General features: G+C 42.1%; 2 protein-coding genes across 2 annotated transcripts in view; one reads left to right on the top strand and one right to left on the bottom strand.

Annotated features, from left to right (window-relative positions):
- The window catches only part of LGI1 (leucine rich glioma inactivated 1), a 34,700-nt gene extending 33,510 nt beyond the window's left edge, over positions 1-1,190 (bottom strand). Inside the window, exon 1 of the mRNA XM_082222089.1 lies at positions 1,094-1,190. The gene's annotated coding sequence lies outside the window, so the exon portion shown is untranslated. The remainder of the gene's footprint in view (positions 1-1,093) is intronic.
- A 160-nt stretch (positions 1,191-1,350) lies between these two features.
- LOC309532130 (protein FRA10AC1 homolog) lies at positions 1,351-22,998 on the top strand. Its single transcript, XM_082222115.1, has 14 exons — positions 1,351-1,525; positions 4,801-4,877; positions 6,425-6,514; positions 6,603-6,648; positions 8,533-8,609; positions 9,338-9,421; positions 10,071-10,155; positions 12,008-12,053; positions 17,654-17,767; positions 18,695-18,737; positions 20,084-20,205; positions 20,927-20,965; positions 22,023-22,107; positions 22,885-22,998. Exons 1-14 carry the CDS (start codon positions 1,508-1,510, stop codon positions 22,925-22,927), a joined length of 969 nt encoding a protein of 322 aa, XP_082078241.1. The 5' UTR covers positions 1,351-1,507; the 3' UTR covers positions 22,928-22,998.
- Positions 22,999-25,594: the final 2,596 nt, after the last annotated feature.

Below are 25,594 nucleotides of genomic sequence, written 5' to 3'. Positions count from 1 at the left end.
TTCTGTGTGTCTGGCCTTTTTTGGATCACAAGTTTTTGAAACATTTAGAATTGTTTACTGCTGAATGGGAACAAACATCGATCGGGTTTTCTGCAGGATGTCTGTTCCAATTCAGCAGTAAACAGCCGGTTTTCCAGGGTAAGTGGAAAAACCTGTTCGCAACAGGAGTGGGAAACCTGTTTGTTGTTGTTTTTTAATTGTGTTGAATTAAAGTAATTTGGTTTGATTGGCAATAATTTGGAAAACTAATAAAAATAATTTGAAAGAAAAACCTCTCAGGCCTAGAAATCACGGGACAAACAGAAGTGGTGGGCGAGCCCTTAAAACTTGCATCGAATTCAGTGAAATTTCCCCTTACTCCTCAAGGTGTTCAGGGGTTCTTCACTACCTTAACTGCGAATATGAGGGAATCCATAATGAGCAGAAATTCATTATTATTTTTTCTGCCTAATCTTATTTTTTTTTGTAATATTTTTTATTGCTTTTTTCCAGGTACAAGTGTATAATCAAATATACGTCAAAAGCATTTTTACAGAAGGAAAGAAAGAAGATTAAAGAAAGAAATTTTCCATTTTTCTGTCCCAATTTTCAAAAACCATCGGACTTCCCCACATCCTCCGAACCCTGCATTCTTTACAATAAAAATAACAGCAAATTGTTACCTTGTTTCATGTGTTTTTTGTATCTTCCACTAACCATGTTTTCAGTTTAGAGTACCTATTATTAAATCGATTTAATACCATATACTGAGTCCAAAAATTACTCTAAACTTTAATACTTTCATAGTTTTACCTAGTTTCCTTCAAACATTTTTACTGAAGCTAATTTTCTCCAAAGCTTAGCAAATTCTCAACATTCATATAGCTTATAGTATTTTTGTAAATAGTCCTTAAATTTTCTCCAGTCCTCTTCTGTTGTCTCTTCTCCCCGGTCACGGATTCTGCCAATCATTTCCGCCAACATGTAGTCCATCAATTGCGTATGCCATTCTTCCAGCGTGGGTAAATCTTGTGTCTTCTTTTTCTGCCTAACCTCAGAAGGGGCGATGCTTATGATCATGAAGTGTCTGCCCTTCGCTAATGACCACCGCCACACCTGGGGGGGGGGGCGCCTGATGCCACGCATGGCGCCTTCTCGCAGGGCCGCAAGGGAGGCGCTGTGCTCGGCGAGAAGGCGGCCGCCCCCCCCCCCTCAGCTGGGGCGGGCGGAGATTTGCAGGCCTGTCCTTCTGCTCGGAGAGGGAGCGAAGACAGCCGCCCGCCGACGACTCCCAAGCCAGGGGGGGGGGGCAGCGAGCGAGCAAGGATCCGGCCCCGCAGAGTCGCCGCCCAGCGCGGCCCGAGCTTTCTCCGCCCGGCCCCCCTGGGGCTGCGGGCGCGGTTCCCGACGGGGCCTTTCTCTCCGAGGGACTCCTCCGCGGGGGGAGGAGGAGGAGGAGAGGCCTAAGCGCCGCGCTTCTCCCTCCCAGGCAAAGCGAGCGGGCTGGGAGCCGGGGCGGCCGCCGGAGATGGATCTCTCGAGTGCGGTGAGTCGGAGCCCCTGGCCCCCGGGGGGAGGGAGGAGGAAAGGGAGGGCCGGAGCCCGTCGCCTCAGTGCCCGGCTGGGAAGGGCAGCAAAAATGAAAATAAGGATAATGGTCCCGAAGACTCTCCTGGGGGTTCGGGGAGAGGAGGCAGGAGGGGATCGCATCTCTCAAGGCAGTTCCGACCCCGAAGCTTGCATGCAGACGCCCACGGACTCCCCGCATTTAAAGTTTGAAGGCAGGAGGCTTAGCACTTAAACGGTTTTTTTGTTGTTGTTTTTTAACGCGGTTTATATATAGGGGGTAAATTCTGCACTGGCTAGCAATGGATGTGGTGTGGGTTGATGGGCACAGGGTCGCACTTGGACCGAGGAGGCCTGAAGTTTGATTCCGTGGGAAAGCAACTTATTTCTCATCAGTCTTATCTCACGAAGTTTAATTTGGGAATAAAGTCGTGGGTGCCTCCCAGCCAGCTTCTTGAAAGAAGGGCAAAATGCAAATGCAAAAAAATAAATAAAAAAATCTGGCTTTATTTTAAAATGGCTCTAATCCTGTTTTCTGTACTGATTCAGCAACATTTGCGGTGCAATGTTTTGCTGCTGCTGACAGATGAGGTCACGCACAGGGAAATGGCACAGCGGAGAGGGAGAACCGAATGGACCCTCCAGATGTTGTAAAATGTGGCTCCCCCCATCCCTGGCTTTTGGGCATCCTGGCTCTGGCTGATGGGAGTCCAAGAACAGCCAGGGTGCCACCGGCTTTCCACCCCTAATGTCTAGGATTGCAACCTCAGCCTTGTGTTTATCAGCCTCACTAATTATCATAAGTGTTATGTAAACATGCTTGCTTTTGGGTTGTTTTTTTAAAGATTATTTACATACTGCTCTTTATCTAGTGATCCCAGGCCAGTCAAAAAACACACATGTATGATGAAACGTTTGTACTCCATTTTAATCCTAAATAACTATTTTCCTCTCAGTATTCACAACTGCTACTGCAGATTAGAAGAACTGTTTCATCCATATACATATTTTGAAAGGATGGGAAAACATTCTTTTTTTGCCACTTTGAAACACTATGCTAAACACATTGTCACTGAAAAATGTTAAAGGGTGCCTTATTGCATACCTACTCTAGTCTTTTTACAATTTGTATATATTTTGTATATATACAAATAGAATATTTGTGTATATATGTATTTATATATTTGCTTTCGTAGATTTTCACGGGTACAGGAATGCAGGTTTTGGTGTCTTCGGGTGTCTTCCCGTGTAAGAGTCGGGGTGTCTGTGCGACGTTTCGACGAGGTCTCACTCGTCATCTTGAAGATGACGAGTGAGACCTCGTCGAAACGTCGCACAGACACCCCGACTCTTACACGGGAAGACACCCGAAGACACCAAAACCTGTATTTATATATTGTATATACAGTCACACCTTGAGTTGAATGTGCTTCAGGTTGAGCGCTTTCGGAGTGCATTACTTCCGGGTTTCGCCACTCGCGTATGCGCAGACGCTCAAAATGATGTCACGCGCATGCGTGGAAACGGCCGTCGCGTCTTACGTTCCATTCAGGATGCGAACGGGGCTCCAGAACGGATCCCATTTGCATCCCGAGGTACCACTGTATACTGTAGAAACACATGCAGTTGTTTTTAAGAATAATCTGCACTAAACTGCAAGAACATGTTAATTCCTAGAGCTGCAGATAAAGAATGACAACAGAAATAAGCTGTCACTGCCAGAGGTTTTATTTATTTATTTATTACTGCATTTATAACCCACCTTTCCTCCAAGGAGTTCAAGGTGGAGTACATGCCTCTCTTGCTTTCAGTTTAACATCATAACAACCCTGTGGCCCAAGGTCACACAGTGGGCTTCATACCAGAGTAGGGATTTGAACTCTGGCCTCTCAGAGCAGAAAGGTATTTCCAGGTAGTTACTCTCATAACAATGAATGCTGTGGGGCTACTTCATAGTAAGTGTCTGTCCTAGTTACTCTGGTGATGCCACGTACATAAGATGGCACTCTTGCATGCCATACTTTTTCATGCAGAATAATTATCACACCTTGATTTTGCGCTGTCTCACTATTACAGATTAGAATCCCTCCTTTTTACTCATAAGCCAAAATGAAAGTTGGGGATCATTATATCCTTTTACTGCTCTTTGATCAGTGTATGACATTTTCTAAACCAGACATGCAATTTAGATATTAGAGAGTGACTTACTGAAAGGGGAAAAGTTCACTTTCTCCTAAATTGAGACCGAATGCTGGTGTGCATTGTGTGTAAGGAAGAAGTATTATGCAACCTTTAAAAGGACATTATGGATCCATCCTACTTAATAAATTCCAGATTTTCATGCTGACATATTTTTTCCCTGTAAATTTATAATCATGGACATATGCTTCACTGGAGAGCCACTATTGCTGATTGTGTGAAGAGAAAAACTGGAAATAGGACTCTGTGAACCAGTCCTAGATGCTTCAGTGCCTGGGTTATGGTGTTGCCTTGTTCCATCATCTCTGAATCATTTCCTAGATAAGACAGAAGTAGAATCTAGTTCATTGTAGAGTTTACGTGGAGGACTTGGTTGAAAAGGTGTTAGGACCTGTCAGTCAGGGCATGAGTAGCCAATTATGTACCTTCCAGAGACTTTTGGATTCCACTCTAAAACCATAGCATAGCCAGTAGTCAGGAATGATGGGAGTTGTAGTCCAGCAGCCTCTGGAAGTCACCATGTTAGCAACTCCTGGTTTTTCCATGGTGCTGGCAGGGTGTTGTGCAAAGACCTGAGAAAGTCAGAGATGGGCTAGCCACTGAAAGATGGGCAATAACCTGTAGATGATACTAGGATCTTATATGTGTGCAGAGAGCCTCTTTACATCTTCTGCTCCTAGGTGAGAGGTAAGTTGGAGCTTTCCCACATCACCTCTTATGTGCTCCTGCAGTGAAACTTCATTGGAAGAGACATGCAATGATGTGTGGCTGCTGCTGTTGTGACAGTCCTCTTCAGTAGTCTCTGGAGTCAGAGGCAATTGATGAAGTGCTGTTCTTATGGGGTGTGGTTTTCTAAGCAGAGGGGGCATGCAGAAATCTGTTTACTTCCTCTCATCTTCTCTCTGCTTATGAAGCCAATAAGTAGTTTGGATCATCTATCAAAACATGCTTCTTGTTCCTTTAAACTTAGTGGGAAATGATGGCAATTCTATTTTAAATCAGTGTCTTGTGATCCTTAAATTTACTAGATTCTTTGTCTTGAAATTCCTCTCCCAGATCCTTGGCCATGGAGGATATGACTCTGATTTTAGTGATGATGAAACAGGAGAGAAATCGGACCAGCAGAAAAATAGGTAATGCTTTTTACTAGTAGTATTATAAGGTCCTTCCTAGGAGTGTAAACAACAGACTCCTTCATCTTCTTTCTCTCAGGCTTGACAGAGAGTGCTGTCTCCAATGAGGAGCGGGGTAGGGGAGAACTGCTGTCCTCATCTAGTGTCTCTGTGCCATCTCATTTCTTGCAGTTCTGCGCTTCATCTCTACAAGAACAGCACTGAGGCCTAGTTGGTCCTTTAGTTTGATTTTCCCTCTGCCACATCTCAGCAGGATTAATCAAGCTACTGAATGAGAGATCAAAGCAGTCAAAGCCAGGTGGCAGCAGGCTATGAAAGAATAAGACACCTGCTGGAAGGGAATGGAGTGCTCTTGCTGCTTGATTATTATATCCTATTATTCGTTTTTGTGGCAACTAAGGGTGCAGTCCTATGCACACTTACCTGGGAGTAAATCCCTAAACATGCCTAAATAATTTATTTATGTGGATTATTTATTAACCTAATGGTTAGTTGCCTTTCCTGTGCTGAAGACAGCATTCAAGAGCAAAAACAACAACACCAAAACCAGCTGGGGCTGTCTGCTTAACTTCAGGAGAGTAGATCAAAGAATATAACTTCCTTGCCCCAGCCTTGGCTGAATGTCAGTTCTAGTGCAACATTTTCTACACACTGGGCTGGCCTAACTGTAGATGACACCAGTGCATTGCATAGAGTGCCAGACTTCCTGTCTCAGCTGTATAAATGTCTTGGAGAAAGAACTAGAGCTTCCCTGTTTAGAAGACATGCACAAAGGCAGCTAAGCAATTCATTGGGTTGCATTCCAGGGATAGATCTTTCATCTCTATCAGCTGCTCAAAGCATCAGAAGAGTTGTAAACATGTAGATGTAAAGAAGTGACAGACATTAAACTTGAAAATAAGAAAGTAGTTTCCTAGTTAACTCTTGTAATGTTGCTCAGATGTCAAGAGAGGGATGCAATTTGATTTGCAGAAAAGAAACCTTAGTGAGCTTTCTTTGCATGGTAGTCCTTTAGGAGCGATTCCTATGGAGAACTAACACTCAGTGCTAAATATCTAGAGATATGCTGGAGTTTAAACCCATATGAAAGCTGCATGTTCCAATCTGTAAGCCCCTGTTCCTGATCCCAGATGTCCGAGTACTACTTATTGTTATTTAGGAATGAGGACTTTGGGGTTTTTCTCATGGGCCAACACAGCTTCCTTTACCCAATAAGTTAGAGATCAGTGCCTGGAAAATCCAGGGTCAAGTCTGACTCCTGAGGATGATCCATTGGCCTTCCAATTGCTAATCCAGAAGCAAGAGAGGGGTGTAGAGGAAGCTCATGCTGTAGCAGTGGGAGTTGCTGGCCCTGCTCTATGCCGTGGGGGGTGGGGGGCGAATGAGTGGTGGTGGAGATCAACCTCCTACTTCCCATCCCTTCTCCAAGTGGTCCAACTAATTATTGACAGGGGGTAAGCTTTTCTTTTAACACTAAGTTGCTGCTCTGTTTATATGTATTTTCATCTAATAACCAATTCTGTGTGTTTCCCCTCCTGCATGATAAGGAATGAAGATGCATTACTCAAAAAGCCCTTCCAGAAAGAAAAACAGAGCAAGGTGGCCCACAGACAGGTGGTGACAGATGAATGGGACAGGTACATTGCCATACTTGTGGAATGTTTTCAGAACAGCATTAAGCACATGGCTTGTAGACAACTAGAATAACATTGTTGTTTTTACCAGGGAAGAAGCAAGAAATCAAAGATTTCATTTCCTAGCATTGGATGCTGTATCCTTTAAATTTGCGTTGATGAAGAAACAGTTCATCTATATTTTGAGAAGAGGAGGAAACTTCATGAAAGAGACCTTTGTTTGAGAGGTTGCTTCCTTAGGGATAGGGTATAGGATTTCATTTCTCATGATCTAAGAGAGGAATTTTTGCTGAGCATAATTAAGTACCAGCCATTAAATTTGCCACATATATAATCTTGGTTATATGTAAGTTTTTCTAGGGAGCGCTCTTGTGGCACAGTGTGGATCTCATTGCTACAGCCTGCCAATCAGGGCCCTTGCCTATACCACCTGCTAGAACAATTCCTTCCTTCTGAACTCCCAACAGAAACACCAACTTGACTTGTCACAACACAGTATGATCTGGAGCAGAACTGACAATATGATGACCTGAGAGGGAGTCATTGAGTGAGATTGAGCTCTTTAGTAATAGGTGTGCTGCTTTTCTTCCCCAGGAAGGTGCCTGAAGGCTGTCGGAAAGAACAAAAGAGGAGGCAAATGGATTGCAGCTCCTTCTAGTGAGCCTCAGTGCCCTTTTCTTGTTACAAGGAGAATTCAGCAGGTGTAGCTACTGCAGCAGGTTGAACAGTACCAGTTGCAGTCAGTAGGGCAGGTGGGGTAGCATCGCTCACCTGGCTTCTAAACAGTGAGCATCTCTGCCAGTTGCCAGGAGGAGAGCTCAGTGTGGGCACAGTGGTGGAGCCACTCTGATGCCATTATGCCCACAGCCACACTTTGCATTGGGGAACCAGGTGAGCAGTGCCACTACACCACCACCAAAAGTGCTATTGAGTATGACATAACGCCTTCCTCAATTGATTAGAAGAACTAACTTGGACACTCCTATTTCTGTTCTTGCTGTCTTTTAAGACAACAAACGTGTGGGTGGAAGAGAGGTATGACTCCAAAGGTGGATTCTAGTCAATAATATACAGGCAGTGACCACTTCACTCCTGATACCTCTTCAATGAAATGCAGTGTTAATAGTTGAATAGTTTGTGTCCTTTCTCGGAAGGATATTCCATTGTTTTGCTTTACCTCTTTTTTTTTTGGATAGCATTCCTTGTCTGTCATGAATCCAGCTGATGGGTGGATTGCTTTCTCTATTTACATGGTGTCCTTAGTTCAGCTTCATATATATTAGGCCTGTGTCAGCAATAGTGTACAAAGTTCAACTGTCTATGCCTTGTCTTGTAATATTTAGTGCTATATCCTAGGGGCAGAGCTCTCTGTCTATATTTGTATACGTGCTGTGTAAGTTAGAAGCTTGATAAACGATTTATGATACCATGATAGCATGGCTGAAAGCCTGTTGCTTTATTGACAAAGGAAGCAACACTTCTAGGCGGCTTTTATGTAACCAGTTCTGGGGCAATTCTAAAATAACTAAATATTCTGCCCCCACCCCTGCAGTTACTTGCCTGTATTTATTGTGTTGTCCTTGGTTAAAAATAACCAGCACAGAAGTAGCCTGTGTCAAAAAAAATTGTAAGACATTATATCGGGAATTACCATATTATGAGTATTTTCCTTGTTCAGTGTTTTCATCAGATAACTACATCATGTGGTCATAGTGCTAATTTTGCCAATTGCACTGTGGTTGGCACTTGTATGAAATGGCCCAAATTGGAACCTTCCAGTGTAGATTTTATTTTGGAATGGTAAAATTTTGTCACTAGATTTGCCAGTCTCCCCAACTTCTCTCTTGCAGAAATCTTTGTCTTGTTCCTTGAGTGGTCCTTCATATGCTGTGTGAGCCATTTCCAAATTTGCTAGGTGTAGGCAGAGTTCTTTCAGCAAAGGAACAATAGATTTCCAGTTATCTTATTTCTTTTTTGGAAAGCAGGAAAATGCTGTCAGCAAATTCCTTAATTTTTGTCAGTATGCAAGACATAAGAAAATGGTCAATGACTATATTTTGTACTACGGTGGCAAGAAAGAAGATTTCAAACGTTCAGGGTGAGTACAAAATAATTACAGAAGTCTGTCTGCTTTCAGCAGTTACTAAGTCTGTAATCTTATGCATAAATAATAGAGAGCAAGTTAAAGTGAAATCACTGAGGGCGTACTTTTGAGTAAATAGGAGTGGGCCGTGCGGAAGTAAACTCCGGATAATTCAGAAGTGCTTCACATGTTACAATTTACTTTCATCCAGACCATGTTGTTGTTTGTGTTGGGGAAAAGCAACACAGTGATACAGTGCAGAGTGGGGGGGGGGGTCCCATCCCACAGCCATGTAAGATGAAGGGCAGAACATCTCATTTGGTCTTGAAGAGACCAGTGAGCCCTGTACAGAAGAGTGGCAGGATGGATGGGTTCCATGTTTTCCCCAACTCAGTTGGGAGGCAGACTTAAGGCATTTTACAGCCAGCCAAACCTCCCTCCCCATTGGCTCAGGCGCAGAAGTTTCTTATGTCTTTCCTGCCTCCATCTCCTCCTTGCTGAATTGCAAAGTGTTCCACCCTTTCAAATGCTGCATAAGGGCAGGGACAAACATTGCTCATTGTGTATTTTGTATGCATTATGTGCCACTTTGGAAACCGATTTTTCCGGAAAAGTGAGCTGTAAAATGAAACTGAATGTGTTAGAGATTCTGAAAGGAAATGCAACAAATGAATAGAGGTAATCTTTTTTTAAAAAAAATAATCATTTGATATCTGATTGATTTTTATTGATTTTTTTAACAGAGAAAATGACAAGACTGACCTTGACATTATAAGAGAAAACCACAGATTCTTGTGGAGAGAGGAAGATGAAGCTGACATGAACTGGTAACTTGGGCTGGGATTGATCTCATTTATTTCTCTCTTGTATAAATACGTTAATTCATACATATTCTTTTTATGTAAAATGGCTTGATAAACTTAAGGAGTCTAATTGTACACCATTGTGGCTAATAGACTCATGATGCGAGTGAGTGGGAATTATTGTTGTGCATTGCCAGTTAAAAGCAATCTAGTGATTTGTTTTTAATGCTACAAAACAAGGCATTTTCAAAGCTGTTTCTCAGCTGTGTGTTAGGCTGCAATTCTATACACCAGATGTGCAAAACTTGTGGCTCTCTAGATGTTGTTGGGCTGTAGCTTCTCTCATTCTTTACCATTGGCTATCCCTTATCATGCTAGCCAGGACTGATGGGAGTTGTCCAACTGGCCCACCAATTCTCTTCACCTCTATATTCACTATCCCCATTTAAACACAGGGTGGTTTCTGCATAAATGCATAGGATGTATTTAAAGAAAAGGCCATTGAATTGTGCTTTTTCTTTAATTTTCTGTGACAGCTGTACATTTATAAAACTACCTTGCTAATATTCCTGCCTTTTTAATATAAGATAAAAAGATAGAAAAAAACTTCTGTCTTTTGCCCTTATTTGCGTTATCTAACCAACTAACCCATAATAATACCTCCATCTTTCAGGGAGAAGAGGCTCAGCAAGAAATACTACGATAAATTATTCAAGGAGTACTGCATAGCAGATCTGACTAAATACAAAGAGAACAAGGTACATGCTGGACAGATTTTGTAACTCGGGGGCTGTCTATGTTCATCCAAGTGAATGTAATCTCTCTTAAGGCAATGTATTCTATTGCAGAGACTATAGGTAGAAACATAGCCAGTATCTTAACACCTGTGGCCAATAATAGGTACTGTAGAGAGAATGTCTTGGTTTGCATGTAATCATAAGCCAAAGTATAGCCTAGTGTGAACACACAAGAATGCAGGTCTCATGGAGGTGACTGTGGCTGTTTTATAGTATTAGAACTCATGGACATCCTATGAAGCTGAATGTTGCAAGATTCAGAACAGACAGAAGAAATTACGTATAGTGATACCTCTGGTTAAGAACTCAATTCGTTCTGGAGGTCTGTTCTTAATCTGAAACTGTTCTTAACCTGAGGTACCAATTTAGCTAATGGGGCCTCCTGCTGCCGGAGCACGATTTCGGTTCTCATCCTGAAGCAAAGTTCTTAACCCGAGGTACTATTTCTGGGTTAGCGGAGTCTGTAACCTGAAGTGTCTGTAACCTGAAGCATCTGTAACCGGAAGTACCACTGTACTTCTTCACACAGTGCAGGGAGACACAATGGAATTCACTCTTAGAAGCTGTAGTGATAGCCAACAAATTGGATGGCTTTAAAACAGGAATAGATAAATTCATGTGGAATAATGCTATCAGTGGCTACTACCCACAATGGCTCTTGCTGTGGGTTACAATTTTTACCTGCTTGCACCTTGCTGAAAATGCAGAGGCTGAACAGGACTTTGGCACAGACATATGCATAACACTTTGGCACAGACTGTTATACATAACAGTGCTTTGTCTATTCCTTGTCATTTGATGATAAAAAGGGAGTATAGCTAAGTGGCCAGTATGTTGGATCTAGATCAGCCAATTGGAACTACCAACTTTTCTGTACAGTGTTATTTGCAGTCTTTTTTTTTCAAAGCAGGGTTTTTTGGAGAGGGAATGCCCTTGAATGAAAGTACACATCGTAGTCTTATTCATTACACAGCTTTTTAAATGGGGTATTGTGAGAGGGGATGGCAGGGCGAAGAGGTGGTTGACCCCAGGAATGTATATATCCTGTATTGCTTCCCCAGAGTGCTCTTTTCACCTCTCTGTCCCCTACCTGCACAGACAATTTATACCATCTATATTTGTTACTGTCTGTTTTGCTGGTTCTGGAGAGGCTTGCAGGTACAGATCTGACATGGCTACCCATACAAAGGAGCCTGGGGTTCCTGTAGGAGTTGGAGGCTCTCAGATAGGCCTTGATCCCAGCAGTCACCTTCACAGGTTTCCCCTGCTCCCAGTTAGTGTCATGCATCTAGCTGGGTATTTCACTGGCACCCCTGAAGCTCATGATCACCTCATTACCTGCTCTTCTCCTGGGACCATGAACAAGTTGTTGACCTCTGAGACAAGACATTCTGAAAAAGTTGGAATGGACAGTGTCTCCTGAACAAATAAAAGGTTATCCTGCAACTAGCAGCAAGATTTAAATGGTACAGAGGAAGTACGGAAAGTTGGATTAAAGTAAACACTTTGAACTTATAAAGTGGAGGAAGAGCAACCTATAGTGACACCAGAAGCAATTCCAGGCGAGGGTGGATCTTACCAATTCATATTTTAATCATTCCTATTTCTTGCCTACTAGCAGTTATCAGAGTCTATGAAATGCATTCTTTCCATTGTCTGTGGAACACGTAGCTCAATATAATAATTCAGTGATAGTGATCTAGAAAAATAAAATTGCAATACCTGAGGCATAAGAGAAATATCGCAGTTGCACTGGATGCACTGAATCTGTAAGTGCAAAATACTTACTGCATGTCTTTTATTCTTCTAACAGTTTGGATTTAGATGGAGACATGAGAAAGAGGTTGTGTCAGGAAAAGGCAAGTTGTTTTTTTTCTTTTTCTTATTGTGGTTTGAATTGTAACTTCTATGAGCAAAGTTCTGTTCAGAGAATAGGGCTTCCCGCTGCAGCCCCTGCCCCCAATTGTTGTTTGCCAGCTGATAAACCTTTTGTAACATTATGAGACTTAGTGTGGAAGGGTGCAGCTAGGAGGGGATTCTCCCTTGTTCTTTATGCTCACATAGGAAACTTTGAGATCTAAGCCTTTTTGATGAATGTTTTTACTTGCTCTCTCTTATTACATTGTCACATAATGACTATTTTTTTCAAGATACACACAATAACATGAAATTAGCTTATATCGTACTGTCAGTTACTATCTCTAGAGTGCTTTAATGATCTGGGTGGAGAATAGCTGAGAAACAAGCTTAATTTCATTTACAGTGGTACCTCAGGTTAAGAACTTAATTCGTTTCGGAGGTCTGAAATTGTTCTTAACCTGAAGCACCACTTTAGCTAATGGGCCCTCCTGCTGCTGGAGCACGATTTCTGTTCTCATCCTGAAGCAAAGTTCTTAACCTGAAGCAATATTTCTGGGTTAGCGGAGTCTGTAACCTGAAGCGTATGTAACCTGAGGTACCACTGTAGTATGTATTGTTTCCAGAAGCATTTGCTAATGCAACCATAGGTAGTAAAGTAGACAGGGCAAGAGGACTGTTGATACCAACATGACTTTTTTTGTATGTCTCACTCCTTGGCAGTCCATTCAATCTTTTCTCATGCCTGCCTATTGATGCAGGCTTTGGCTGGTAGAGTTTCCCTTTCCTGCTGCAGCTCCCTGTGCCCCCACCACTAAATTGGGCCATCCTCTGGAGCTGTGTAGGTGGTGGCATTGGAGCTGCAGGGGTGAGGAGAGATTGGTAGAAGCCGCGAATGCAATTTTCACCAGTGGGAGCTTCTGCTGGCTTGGAACCATAGATACTTCGTAATTTATAGAAAGTTTGAAGATATAAATATATCTGATCAAGTTCCAATAAACAATGTATAGGAAGCACAGCTGTGCTATGGCTAGCTTCTTGTGACAGTTTCTTGTTCTAGCAATGCAGTAGTCCGCTAATATATATTCTGCATTTATTTATTGTTTCTCAATTATTATTTCTGAAACCGCAGGCTGTCTTCACAAAGACAGCTGCAGTTACCGGCAGCTATTAGCATAGATCAATAATATAGTTCACCACTAAGGGGCGCAAGCATTCAGCAGTTTTGTAAACATTTCTAGATGCAGTTGTGTAATCTGTTTTGCAGAACCTACTCTTGCAAAACATGTTTTGTATATTATTTTATTAGCATTCTCAAATCAAACATTCTTCTGATTTTGCATACATCTCAGCATGGCAATAGAAGCTGCTTAAAGCTTCTCCCAGCCCAGTATGTAAGAAAAACAAGCAGCAGTGACATTAATTTTAAAATGACATTTTCTTCTGAATTCTGGTTTGGCTTCCTAGCTATCATTTAACGAAACAAGTTGTGTTTTCCTTCCATAACCAGGTTGAGGTTCATATCAAACATTTTCATTGTAGTTATTTTGATGCCAGACTTTCTTGGAGGAAACTGATTTTGCAGATCCATTTCAATCAGGGTCTAGGTCTGCTTTTGGCACAGAAAGAGCTTTGGTCACCCTGTATGATGAACTCTGTTGGGAGAAAGACCGTTTTCCTTGACCTCTCAGTGGCTTTCAATACCATTGACCATCCTTCTACCATGGCTGTCGAAGTTAGGGTGGTGGCACTCCTTTATGGTGATTCCCTTCCTACTTGGGTGGTCGTTTCCAGAGGGTGACGCTTGGGAAGTACCAAGACCCATCTTCAGACCCAGGGAGCCTTCAATATGGGGTTCCTTCAGGGTTCGTTTTTATCCTCCATGCTGTTTAATATTTACATAAAGCTGCTGAGTAGGGCTATCTGGAGGTTTGGAGTATGTTGTGAGCAAAGAGCTGACGACACACAGCACTCCTCCTCCTTTCTATCTGCAGGTGTGGCAGTGGATGTGCTGGACCACTGCCTTACATCAGTAATGGACTGGATTAGAGCCAACAAACTGAAGCTCAATCCAGATAAGACTGAGGCATTGTTATGGGAGGTTCCGAGATGGATGGGAGGTTGCCTGCTCTTGATGGGGTTATACTCCCTCTGAAGGAACAGGTACACAGCATGGGGCTACTTCTGGATCCTTTGAGGCTCAGGTGGCCTCGGTGGCGCAGAGTGCCTTCCATCAGCTACAGCTGGTGGTTCAGCTACGCCCCAGATAACTACTATTGCCTATGCTCTGGTATCCTCTAGGTTAGATTACTGCAGCACGTTATACGTAGGGCTGCCTCTGAAGATGGTTTGGAAACTTTGGCTGGTGCAGAATTCAGCACCCAGGTTGCTCACCAGGGCAAAGCAGTTTGAGCATATTACACTGATCCGGGCCCAACTGCACTGGCTGCCAATTCAAAGTGATGTTTTCTACCGATAATCCTTAAACAGCTCAGGACCACATTATTTCAAGGACCACCTCTCCCCAAATGAATACCCAGACCCTGCAATCGTCATCCAAGGCCCTTATTCCTGTGCCTCCTCCGTGAGAGGTCTGGAGGGCAGCAACACAAGGAAGAGCCTTTCCTGTAGTAGCTGCCTGTTTGTGCAATGCTCACCCCAGGGAGGCTCGCCTGGCGCCTTCATTACTTATCCTTAGGCACCAGATGAAAACACTTCTCTGTAACCAGGCCTTTGGCTGATTAAACATTATATGGCCTTTAAATGTGTTTGTGGGAGGGGGATTATTGGTTTGTTTTTGTTTTATTATGTAATTTGTTTTTGCATTTCACATTTTTATGTTGTGAAACACCCTGTGATCTTCAGATGAAGGGTGGCATACAGATTTAATAAATAAATAGTTATACCAACCACAAACAGGAAATATTGCGCCAAACCACTAGGACGTAGATAGAGCGCAATGACTCCAGCAAGTGAGTTAAGAGATACAGTACGGCTGAGGGTGAAGCATCCAGAGATACTTGCCAATCAGCTGTCAGAGAAGATTCCTCCATACCACTAAACAAAGTGATCAGCCTAACCCTTAAGTGACTTAAATCCCCTCTTCCAAGGTTCCCCAACGGCTGTTTTGTGCCACAGCAGCTCAAGCCTTTGAGGGTCCTTAAATATATTTTGATTCCTCCCCTCTTAGATTAAGAGCTCTGTTGTGTCTAAAAATCAGCCTATTAATCAGGCACATCCTTTGTCTCCTTTGTGCATATGTCTTGAAGCATGGGCTACAATCCCAACCCATCACCATCAGCCAGAGTTTTAATGCTGGCATCAGATTGCTGTAAGTGTAAATTAAAACAAAATACACCGTATTGATTAAACAAACAAACAAACAAACCCTGATGCTTCCCGTTTGTGTGTTTTGTATAAATATTCAAATGTTCTTTTAACCAGGGTTGACTGCGTGTCTCTTAATTCATTTGTAGAAGTAAATGAGCAGCAGCATTCTGTGCTCTTTGGTTCCTGCTTTAGCATTACGGTTGGTTTTGCACAGCAGAAGTGAAGTATCTGAGGACACTGTCAATCCATTGGTTAGCAGCTTAGGCAGAACATTCTGAGGTTAATCTTTCAAAAACAGTTCTGGAGGTGAGCCTATTAATACAGATAGTTACCACTCGCTAGGCAAGGGGATGTCTCATTTTCCGAGAGGCTGTATGTCGCTGGTACTACACACGGGGTTAGGAACACAACAGAGCCAGTGAAATCAAACGAGATGTTGGGCTTTCATTCGTGGGACATGCCGAAACAAGGCTGCCACATGCTGTGCCCGTTTTGTTACTGAAGTTCAGCATCCTAAGAAAGACGTGCACAGTACAGAGTCCAGCTATGCATCCCTATCAGGGGTTTTAAATGGTTTGTTCTGAATTGCAGCACAACCTTCACTCCAACACAACACTCCCCTTCATTGGAGGTTTTTAAGCAGAGGCTGTTTTAATGGCCAGCTGTCATGGGCGCCTTAGCTGAGATTCCGCTAGGTGACTCTCGGGTGTGCCTTGCAGTTCTATGATTCTGTGGCGACCTGCTTTTGGAAAACCTGGGGAAGTTTCAACAGGTTAAAACGTGGCATAAAGTGGGGTTGGAGAGGTGGGAAGAATTAACAAAGATAATTTAAAACACACAAAGGAGTCACCAGGATCAGGAACATCAGTGCCAGTACCCAGGGGAGGTCTGGGATGAGTTGGCACACTGCTGTTACCCCCGTGGTGCCGAGAAGGGCATGTGGGTCTGCAAGGGGCTTCCCCTCAAGGAAAAGCCCTTGCAAATCCTCCCCACCCTGCTGGGTGAGAGGTGAAGCATTCTGTTCAGCTGGGCCACCCACCCTTCTCCACTCCTAGGGGTGGGGGAGACCAGCGGCAAAGCTGGACAGCAGAACGTGGTTCCGCCATGGCCCCACCAAAGCCTCCCTTGCCTGGGGTGCTTCTCTGGTGGCAGTGGGGTGGACTGGGTGACTGTGGGAACACCCCCTGGGGTAGCTGCTTCACCCCGCCTCATCAGTGGGCTGGCTCTGCCAGTATCCATCCCAGTAATAAGCGGCATGGAGAAGCTAGAGTGGAAGCTCTCCCAGAAGTGGGTTTAGGGCAACACAACTGGTTCAGTTGCACTGGGCATGGAGCCTCGGGGCCGCTGCAACCATGGTTTAGAATGCAGGATGAAAAACAGGGTGTTGCACAGGACGCCACTGAAATTTGAGACCCCACAGTCCACTACTGCTCCAGCTACCACCACGTCTGAAGCTGCACTGGCTCACACTGGCCCGAGCAGAAGGTGGGAGGGCAGGTTCCCTTTCTTTTTGTTATTCTTCCCCTGGGGTTAGGCCCCCTGGGGATCCACCTCCCTATGCTTTATAATGTTCCAGTTTGGGGTTTGTCACTGGTGGGAACTTGACTCCTTCCTAGGCATAGCAAGGGCTTCTGTCATGGGGCAGCCCCCCCCCCCACACGGGGCAGAGTTCTTTTCTAACACCCCTCCAGCCATTGAAATAGGCATGCTGGTTTAGGATTGTGCACTAATGGAATGATTTCAATATATTACTCATATTTCTCAATGTCTTAGATTTTGGACCATAGAACTGTATGGGTATGGCATTCCAGGACCATCAAATAATTATGTAGAACCAAGGAAACAGTGTTATTGCACTTGCTTGCTCTTGCAATATATTATTTTTCTTCCCTTGCCTATGCAAAGTGCTGGAGAGTGTATCTGATTTACACTAACCTAATCTTTGTTGTAAATACCGCATGATGTTATAATAATAATAACATTTCCCCAGCCACTCTGGGCGGCTTACAGCATATATCGAAACATATTGAAACCTTAAACATTAAAAACTTCCTGATACAGGGCTGCCTTCAGATGTCTTCTAAAAGTCAGATAGTTGTTTATTTCCTTGACATCTGAAGGGAGAGTGTTCCACAGGGAGGGTGCCACTACTGAGAAGGCCCTCTTGTTAAATAAACCTAGTAGTAGTATCCTTAACAGTTAACTTAATTGTTAGCAACTTACCTGGGGAGAGATAAATTTAGTGCTGTTTTCTGTTTTGCCTGCTTTCTAGGTCAGTTTTCCTGTGGAAGTAAGCACTGTGATGAGAAAGAAGGCTTGAAGAGTTGGGAAGTGAATTTTGGTTACGTTGAGCATGGCGAAAAGAAAAACGCACTTGTTAAATTAAGTGAGTTCTAACAGTGAGCTTTGATTTTTATTTTTATTTAACAATACACTGCTTACTTTTAAGAAAACTTCAAAGTGGTTTAGTCGGCTAATTATAAATGGATCTGGCCAGCTGAATTATTACTGTTGATGCTCACTCGGGCTAGAAAATTACATTAAGACTTTTATAAACCCCATTACAGGATTTTTTAAAGTACAGAGTTCACAAAAGGGGAGTGCAGTCTGGATCCATTCCAAACCAGCTGATTTCTGTAGAATGTGGGTTGTTTGGCTTTGCTGAAAACCACCTTCTGCGGCAAAAGAGGTGAGCAGGGAGCAAATGAGCCCAACCCTTTGCTCAGGCTCATCCCTCTAGTGGTTAAATTATGTCTTAGTGTTGTGTTCCAAGGCCACCAAAGATTTCTTTGGTTGAACAACAGGGTAGTCCAACACATATCTACTCAAAAGTAAGTCCCATTGAGTTTGGTTATGCTTACCCCAGCGTAGCACTAAGTGGGGCATTCACACAAGGAACAAGGTCTGCTCTTTCTATGAGACTTTCCCACTCTCTCCTCCCCCTGTGCGACTCCCCCGTGTGCCCTAAACCTGTCCTGGGGGTCCCAGCAACGCTCCAGAGGACATTTGGGCAGTGCGGATGGCAGGAGAGTGAGAAAATTCCTTCTGTGCGGGCAGACCTCATTCCACACGCACACACAACAACTTAGTTGAAAACCACCATGAGTGTTTTTTAATAATGCTTTTCCGATTTATTTATTAAAAGGCAGAATTAGTGCTGACGGTTTTGATTAGTGTGCAGCATGTGTGACATGCTAGACATGGCAATCTTACAAAAACTGAGGATATGGGTATAATTGATGTTAGATGTAAAATTTATGGGGATAATTTAATTCCTCTACATTTAATTCTTCTTTTTCCCCTCTTTTTTAAGGGCTTTGTCCCGAATGCTCTTACAAATTAAACTTTCACCACAGGTAACGAAAGTACAGTCTTTGTATATATATATATATATGGGTATACTGAGTTGTATGCACAATGCTATGTCGGTGGGGTTATGTTTCGTCTCCTCCCCTTGGTGTATTTGCAACATTGCAGGGGATCGAACTTGATGACCTTTGGGGTCACGCCCAATTTTACAATTCTATGATTCCATGATCTGCTCCAGTGAGTTCCCCAACAGATGTTTGCCACAACCTGAAATTATCTTCCTCTCCCAAGCAACTGTTTCCAGCTTTTCCAAAACTGAAATCTCAGCTGTTGGATTGGGGAGCAGAGCCTTGAAGCACCTCTTTGCTAGTCCAGCTAGGAATATACACATATGGAAATCTGCTTGTGTATGCGTAAAGTCCCCTCATGCCCTATGCCGTCTAGGACCCACATACCTACGGGACTGCCTCTCCTGGTATGCCCTGCGGAGGACCTTAAGGTCCACAAATGACAACATTTTGGAGGTCCCGAGCCGCAAGGTGGTTAGATTGGTCTCAACTAGGGCCAGGGCCTTTTCAGTACTGGCCCCGACTTGGTGGAATGCTCTGTCACAACTAGGGCCCTGCGGGACTTGACATCTTTCCGCAAGGTCTGCAAAACAGAGCTGTTCCGCCTGGCCTTTGGTTTGGACTCAGTCTGACCATTATGTTTCCCTCCCCTTATGGTCTTGATTTATCGTCTACTTTTAAAATGAGGCTGCATTTTAAATTGCATTTTAACCTGCATTTTAAATTGCCCCCCCCCCCCCGATTATGTTTTTACTGTGATTTTATTGGTGTTATCCGCCCTGAGCCCAGATCTGGCCAGGGAGGGCGGGGCATAAATTATTATTATTATTATTATTATTATTATTATTATTATTATTATTATTAGGGCGGGGCATAAATTATTATTATTATTATTATTATTATTATTATTATTATTATTATTAGATTGGGGAAATGTGTATGCATGTTTATTGACACTTCTTCTACTTTCCTGATTCAAGAACTGATTGATAGCATTACACAGTTCTGGGGTTAAGCTTTGATTCAGGTTACACTCTGCACCTTTATGTTCAACTAAGATGTGGCCCTTTTTTGGAAGCAGCTGAGTTAGCTCAAACCTTTTCTCTTTTATTAGAGCATACAGGAAACATCTTTTCTTACACAAAAAACATCCATGCTATGTTCAAATTGATCAGTTTCAAAACATCAAATTTACTGATTTTTTCAGGGTTGGCTGTTCAGGAATTATAAAGAGCCCTTCCCCACCCACTATATATTTCTGTAATATTTTTGTTGCTGGATAAACACATTGACAGAACTTTTAACACCCACTCCCTTTTATAAAGGAGGAAGGAAGTCACACCAACGAAAAAGAGAGCAAGCACAGAACAAAGCTCCAAAGCTTCAAAGAAAACAAGATTATCTTCACCTCACAGACACAAGCCAAAGAAAAGAAAGAGCCATGAAGGTAAAAGAAACCTTTATGCTTAAAGCAAGGTTGTTTTAAAATGTTAACATTCATAGTTGAATGTTTGACTCTACATGTACATTTCGTGGTTTGGAAAACCGCTAGCCGATTCGACTCAGGAGGATTTGTGTGCCTGTGGGATTGCAGATCACATCCGGTTGTGAGAGGAAAGGACAAATGTGGGAGGAAGAGGGGAACTGGGAAAATGCCTGGTCTATTTCCTACAGGTGGGAAGGTTTCCCAAGTAGGTTTGAAAGCAAATCTCTCTGTCCTGGGGTGCTTCTAACCTGACATTTCAAGCCAAACCTTGGTTTCAGGTGCTAAATTAAGATTATCTGTGTTTCATGTGGTTTGCAAATTACGGCTGAGGGTAGAAGGAGAATTTGTGCACAGGAGGCCTGGTGGAAGAAGCAGCCTGTTGTCCGATGAACTAGCCTTTATGTCGTCCTGGGTCACTATGTTTATGTTGGACATTTAGCAACATTTCATGGTAAACTCATTTGCTGAAAACTGACATTTAGGTATTAACCAAAAGCATTTGTTATATATTTGAGACTTACTAGTTAAAAACCATAATTATTATTTTTTAGCATTTCTCTCTGGCCTTATCAAATGCCAGGAATTGCTAGGTAGATGTTGAGTTTCTAACATGATATTTGTACGTGAATTTTAATAACCAGACGTGTAACTAACATAAAATTCTAAAAATGTCTCTTTTCAGATCAGGCATTCTTAGAAGAATCAGACGATTCTGACAAAGGTAACTAAATTGCAGGTGAAATCTTGATTTTTGGTTTAAAGGAGTGGTGGGCCCATTACTGCAGCCATATTCCTGTTGAGCATGTCAGTCACAGTGGAGGAGAGGCAGGCAGGTCCCTGGGCCAGCCTGGAGTCTGGCCTCCTAAACGCTTGTGACCCAGATAGACACATGTTGCCCGTTCTGTAAAATGCCGGCAAGAAGCTCATGTTACCAGGAGATTTTCTACCCCAAGTAAGCATTAAGTGCCGTGCTCCAAATTCTTTTCTTTTTTTAAAAAAAGTACTTAGGTGCTGCCAGATGTACAAAGATGTGGATTGGGGGCTGCATTTTGAATACACATTCAAATGTCCATTCCACTGAACGCAATGCAGAGTTGATAGGTGGCAAGAAAGTACATTCTGATGCTAATGTAGAAGTGCAGAAAATTACAGTTTGTAATCCAGCAGCCGATAGGCTGTTGGGACCCAAACCACATTGGCTATTTAGTTGCATTGCATCTTTTGCCTTGTTTAAAAAAGATACTTTCTTTGGGATTAGGAAAAGAGGTGATAAACACAAGTCATTTAAACCTGCAACAATATTTGTTCCTCTCATGCCTTCATGCAGTTGGGCTGTAGCGCACAAAATCACATGCCAAAATTACCTGTTTAGGAAGAAAAGCACACCATGATTACAAAGGGATGGATTTTAAAGAGGAAAGGCTTGGTCAGTCTTTTTCACAATGTTGATATTGGAATATAAGCTAGCTAAATATAGTTGCAGCTTATCCATAAGCCTGTTGTTCCTAATTCTTCTCCTGTTTTAATATTTACAAAAAATAGATTGAGAATGTTACCTTCATTGGATTGTGAAAGACTTGTTATTAAAGAAAATGCTTTGAGATTATTTTTGTTGTTGTTGTTGTTGTTGTTGTTGTTGTTGTTGTTGTTGTTGTTGTTGTTATATTTACACCCCACCCATCTGGCTGGGTTTCCCCAGCCACTTTGGGCAGCTTACAAACATAGTTTAAAATGTGACATTCCTAAAATCATTTTAAATACTACTCTTTCATTCACAGATTCTGTCAATAATGACGAGCAAGATGGTCCCTCAGATGCTGATTTTTGGAAGGGTCCACCACAAGAAACTGAAGAGAAAACACGGTCAGTTTTTTGATGAGTAGCTGTTTGTTTTAAAACAATGGTGCTTATTTAAAATAAATATAATTACGTCATTTTTCCTCAAATTTGTAACAATTACAGTTAACCTTTATGGGCAGATGTCCTCCTTCAGTAAACGAAACAGAGAAGAGAACTCCTCTCTGTAAATTGCAGACTTATTTGGAGACTTTGTAAAATAAAATTTGCTCTGCCTCTAAAAGAGGGAAAGTGGCGGGCAAATCGCGTAGTCAATCTATCAGCCAGGGCCAATCATACAACAGAGTGAAGACAGACAGCACCAGCCTTAGAAGGAAGGTAACAATTGGTGTCTGGGAGGTTCAGGAAGACATTTTACATGTGGGCGAGGATGCAGTTTGGGCCTCACTGCAGGCAGCACCATCCTTTGGGAACATTCCCCTTCGATTTCAATCTTCCCATAGGTTTCTCAGTTTTGTTTCAGCCATTTCACACATTTGAATGATCTAACAACCCTGGCATTACTGTTTGCGCACGTGTTATCTATTTGCAAGATTGGTACAGCACCTCTGCCATGCCACCGTAAGTTGTAAGCATTTTTGTAAGCATATGTTTGCTTAACAATATGCCCCAATAGTGCAATGTTTTTGTCAGCACAGACCCTGCCAGCACACCTAAAATGTGTACCACACCTTAGACTGAAAAATGTCCTTGTGAGTAAATGAAAATGACTGCATGCATGTCGTCGTCGTCCCGTCCCCCCCCCCCCCGAGCTTCTTAATACCATTTGCTATTGTTTTACAGGGAAGAAGAATTTGATGAGTATTTTCAAGACTTATTTCTCTGAAATGTAATGTGGAAATCTGGAACTTCGTGGATCATCAAAATCCGTAAATAAACATCAAGCTTCCAATTTCATACCTGACTTTTCTTTAAATATGGTTTTAATTGCATAAGAATTATCCAGCACAACATTTCTCCACAGGCTCACTTAGATATCTGGCATAAGATTGTGGTTTTTTTGCAGTAGTTTAAGAGATTATTTCCATGTGATATACTACATTCAAAAACTATGATAAGAGTCAGCATTCTCTGATGAACAGAGCAGCTGATTAATGTTCACTTTTTAAAAACAAACAAACACCAAACGAATATGCAGAGGCAATTTTGGGGCCTTTTATTGCTTTGTAGTTCTGCATTCCTCAGAACTTACCCAGCGTCACTGATACCTTCCTCTTCTTCCTCAGCGCTTCTGTTTTGACTCCAATCTTATTAGCAGTCAGTTTGCTATTAAAGTTTGCTGTTAGAGGGAATGCTTAGGTTTGGTGATCAAAGGTGAGACTAGCATGAGTGCTTGTATGGCTAGCTATTTCTGAATGATAGATACGTAAGACTGGGAACTAAGTTAACTGTCACATTTTGTTTTAATGAACGAGGGAGATAGCTTGCCTTGGGCAAAGGTACATGCGGCTTAAGCATTATCCATGATTTCTGATCCCCTTAGCAGTGCACGAACAGTAATCTTCCTTTAGAATGTAATCCTGAGCATACAGCAAGACGAGAACACACAACCTTTCAGCCTGGTTCTTTCTCCCCTGTTCAAAGTACAACATATCTTAAATCCATTTTACCATATGCTTCTAATAAATAATATGCTCGAAAATAACTATCTTGTTTGGTCCCTGAGCAATGTGAAAAAAGGTTTAAAAAGAAATTAGCATATTTTTGCATGACATTTACATTTAATTTTTGAGGGGGTGCGTGGAACAATTATATTTAAAGTAGTGTGCTTATCATTTTGACAGTAGACAATTAAATATGCCAGGTAATAAAAGACCAGAGGTTTTTAAAAAAATAACGCTAATTGAACATATTCACAATATATTCATGAACATGTTTTTACCCTGGTGTACAGCTTGAGTGAATATTGGAACATCTCTACACACATTTAATGTTATTTCATTATATTTTTCAGCATTCATGCACACAGAAGGAAGATAAATCATTAAGGGTGTCCTTGAATAGCAAAGAAAGGTAGCTGTCTGTGTGTGAAGGCTTCTTTAGGTAAGAAGGTGGATTTAAAGGTTAAATCTTTGCCTTCTTGTAAGTTTGGTTGGGAGCCAAATCCAATAAGCAACAATCAGCTTGCATCTGTGTAACATGTCTCTCAGGGCTTTGGAAGAGTCCACTACGATATCTGCTGCTTCAAACACTATAAAGTGTCCATTGTCGAGGTCCAGTTTTTCTTGTAGGTCTTTCCAGTGCAGTTATAAAAAATGGTCAGTACATATTTAATATGCTGTTTTTTGTTTTAATACAAAGTATATGATCAACAGCAACCTTAGTATCTCTTTCTTGTATCTATATTTAATACAGAAAAATAATATAGTTATATATTTTTATGGCATTGTAAAAGTCCGCATAAAATATTTGGCCCAGTAATCAATAATCAAACAAATGATAAATTTTAATGAAGCACTGTATCATTGGGTTACTCTTGTATTTTGTATATCTTTGACCCTTTTCGGAAACATTTTTGTAGCATGTTTAGAAGTTTATAGAAGCAGGTGCTGCACAGCTGTATTTGCATTTCTGCCCCTAAGGTATTTGCCACTATTTGGACGTATAAAAACAAAATGGCTGGCTTAGCGAAACATCTGATACTAAAATGATTTGAGGATCATAGTCATAGCACATTTGAAAAAATTGTTGCAGTTGTGTTTTAATTTCAGTAACCTAGTGCACAGCAGATAAAGATTTATCAATGAAAGATACTTCCTTTGTCCATAGTGATCAAGCATACTCTGAAAAGATAAATAGATGTGGCCTGGATGCTCAATGCTATGTAATGGCCAGAGTTTTCCATATACAACATCTGTATATGCACATGGAGTTAAAACTGTTAGCTTAACTTGCATGGTGGTTGAAGCTTTTCAGAAAGAAATGCTGGCGACAGGGAAAACTCCAAAACAAATGCCTGTGAGCTGCATTCAGGCTTTTTGGCCAAAGTATTTACAACTGGGTTGAGAAGGGTTTTGCATTGCTTACTGAGTGAGAATTAGTGCCTATTCAAGGACTGAACTTGGGTTTTGGTGGGGGGTTGCTTTCAAGACAGATGTCCATTTATAAACTACCCTTGCTGATTTGAACAAAAGAGGCTTGGCAAATCAGGCAAAGGCCCATCTAGTCTAACAGCCTGGTCTCACAGTAGCCAACCAGATGCCTGTAAGAAGCCCACAAGCAGGTCCAGCCACTGGTATACAGAGGCATAATGGCTCCAACAGGGGAGGCAGAACATAGACATCTCGGCTAATAGCCATTGATAGCCTTATCCTCCAGCTAAGTGGATGGTCATCATACATTGTGGGGAAATGAATTCCATATGCACTAAGTGAAAAAGTACTTTCTCTTGTCTATCTTGAATCTCTCAACATTCAGCATCACTGAATGGCCCCAAGTTCTAGTGTCATGACCAGTAAAATTGCTGTGTTTGTGTGATTTGTTAACAGATAGC

Source organism: Podarcis vaucheri (genome assembly GCF_965113315.1).
Source record: "Podarcis vaucheri genome assembly, chromosome: 5".
Lineage (NCBI taxonomy): Eukaryota > Metazoa > Chordata > Lepidosauria > Squamata > Lacertidae > Podarcis > Podarcis vaucheri.
The sequence above is the reverse complement of the archived record's forward strand: the minus strand, read 5'-3'. Positions and strand labels throughout refer to the sequence as shown.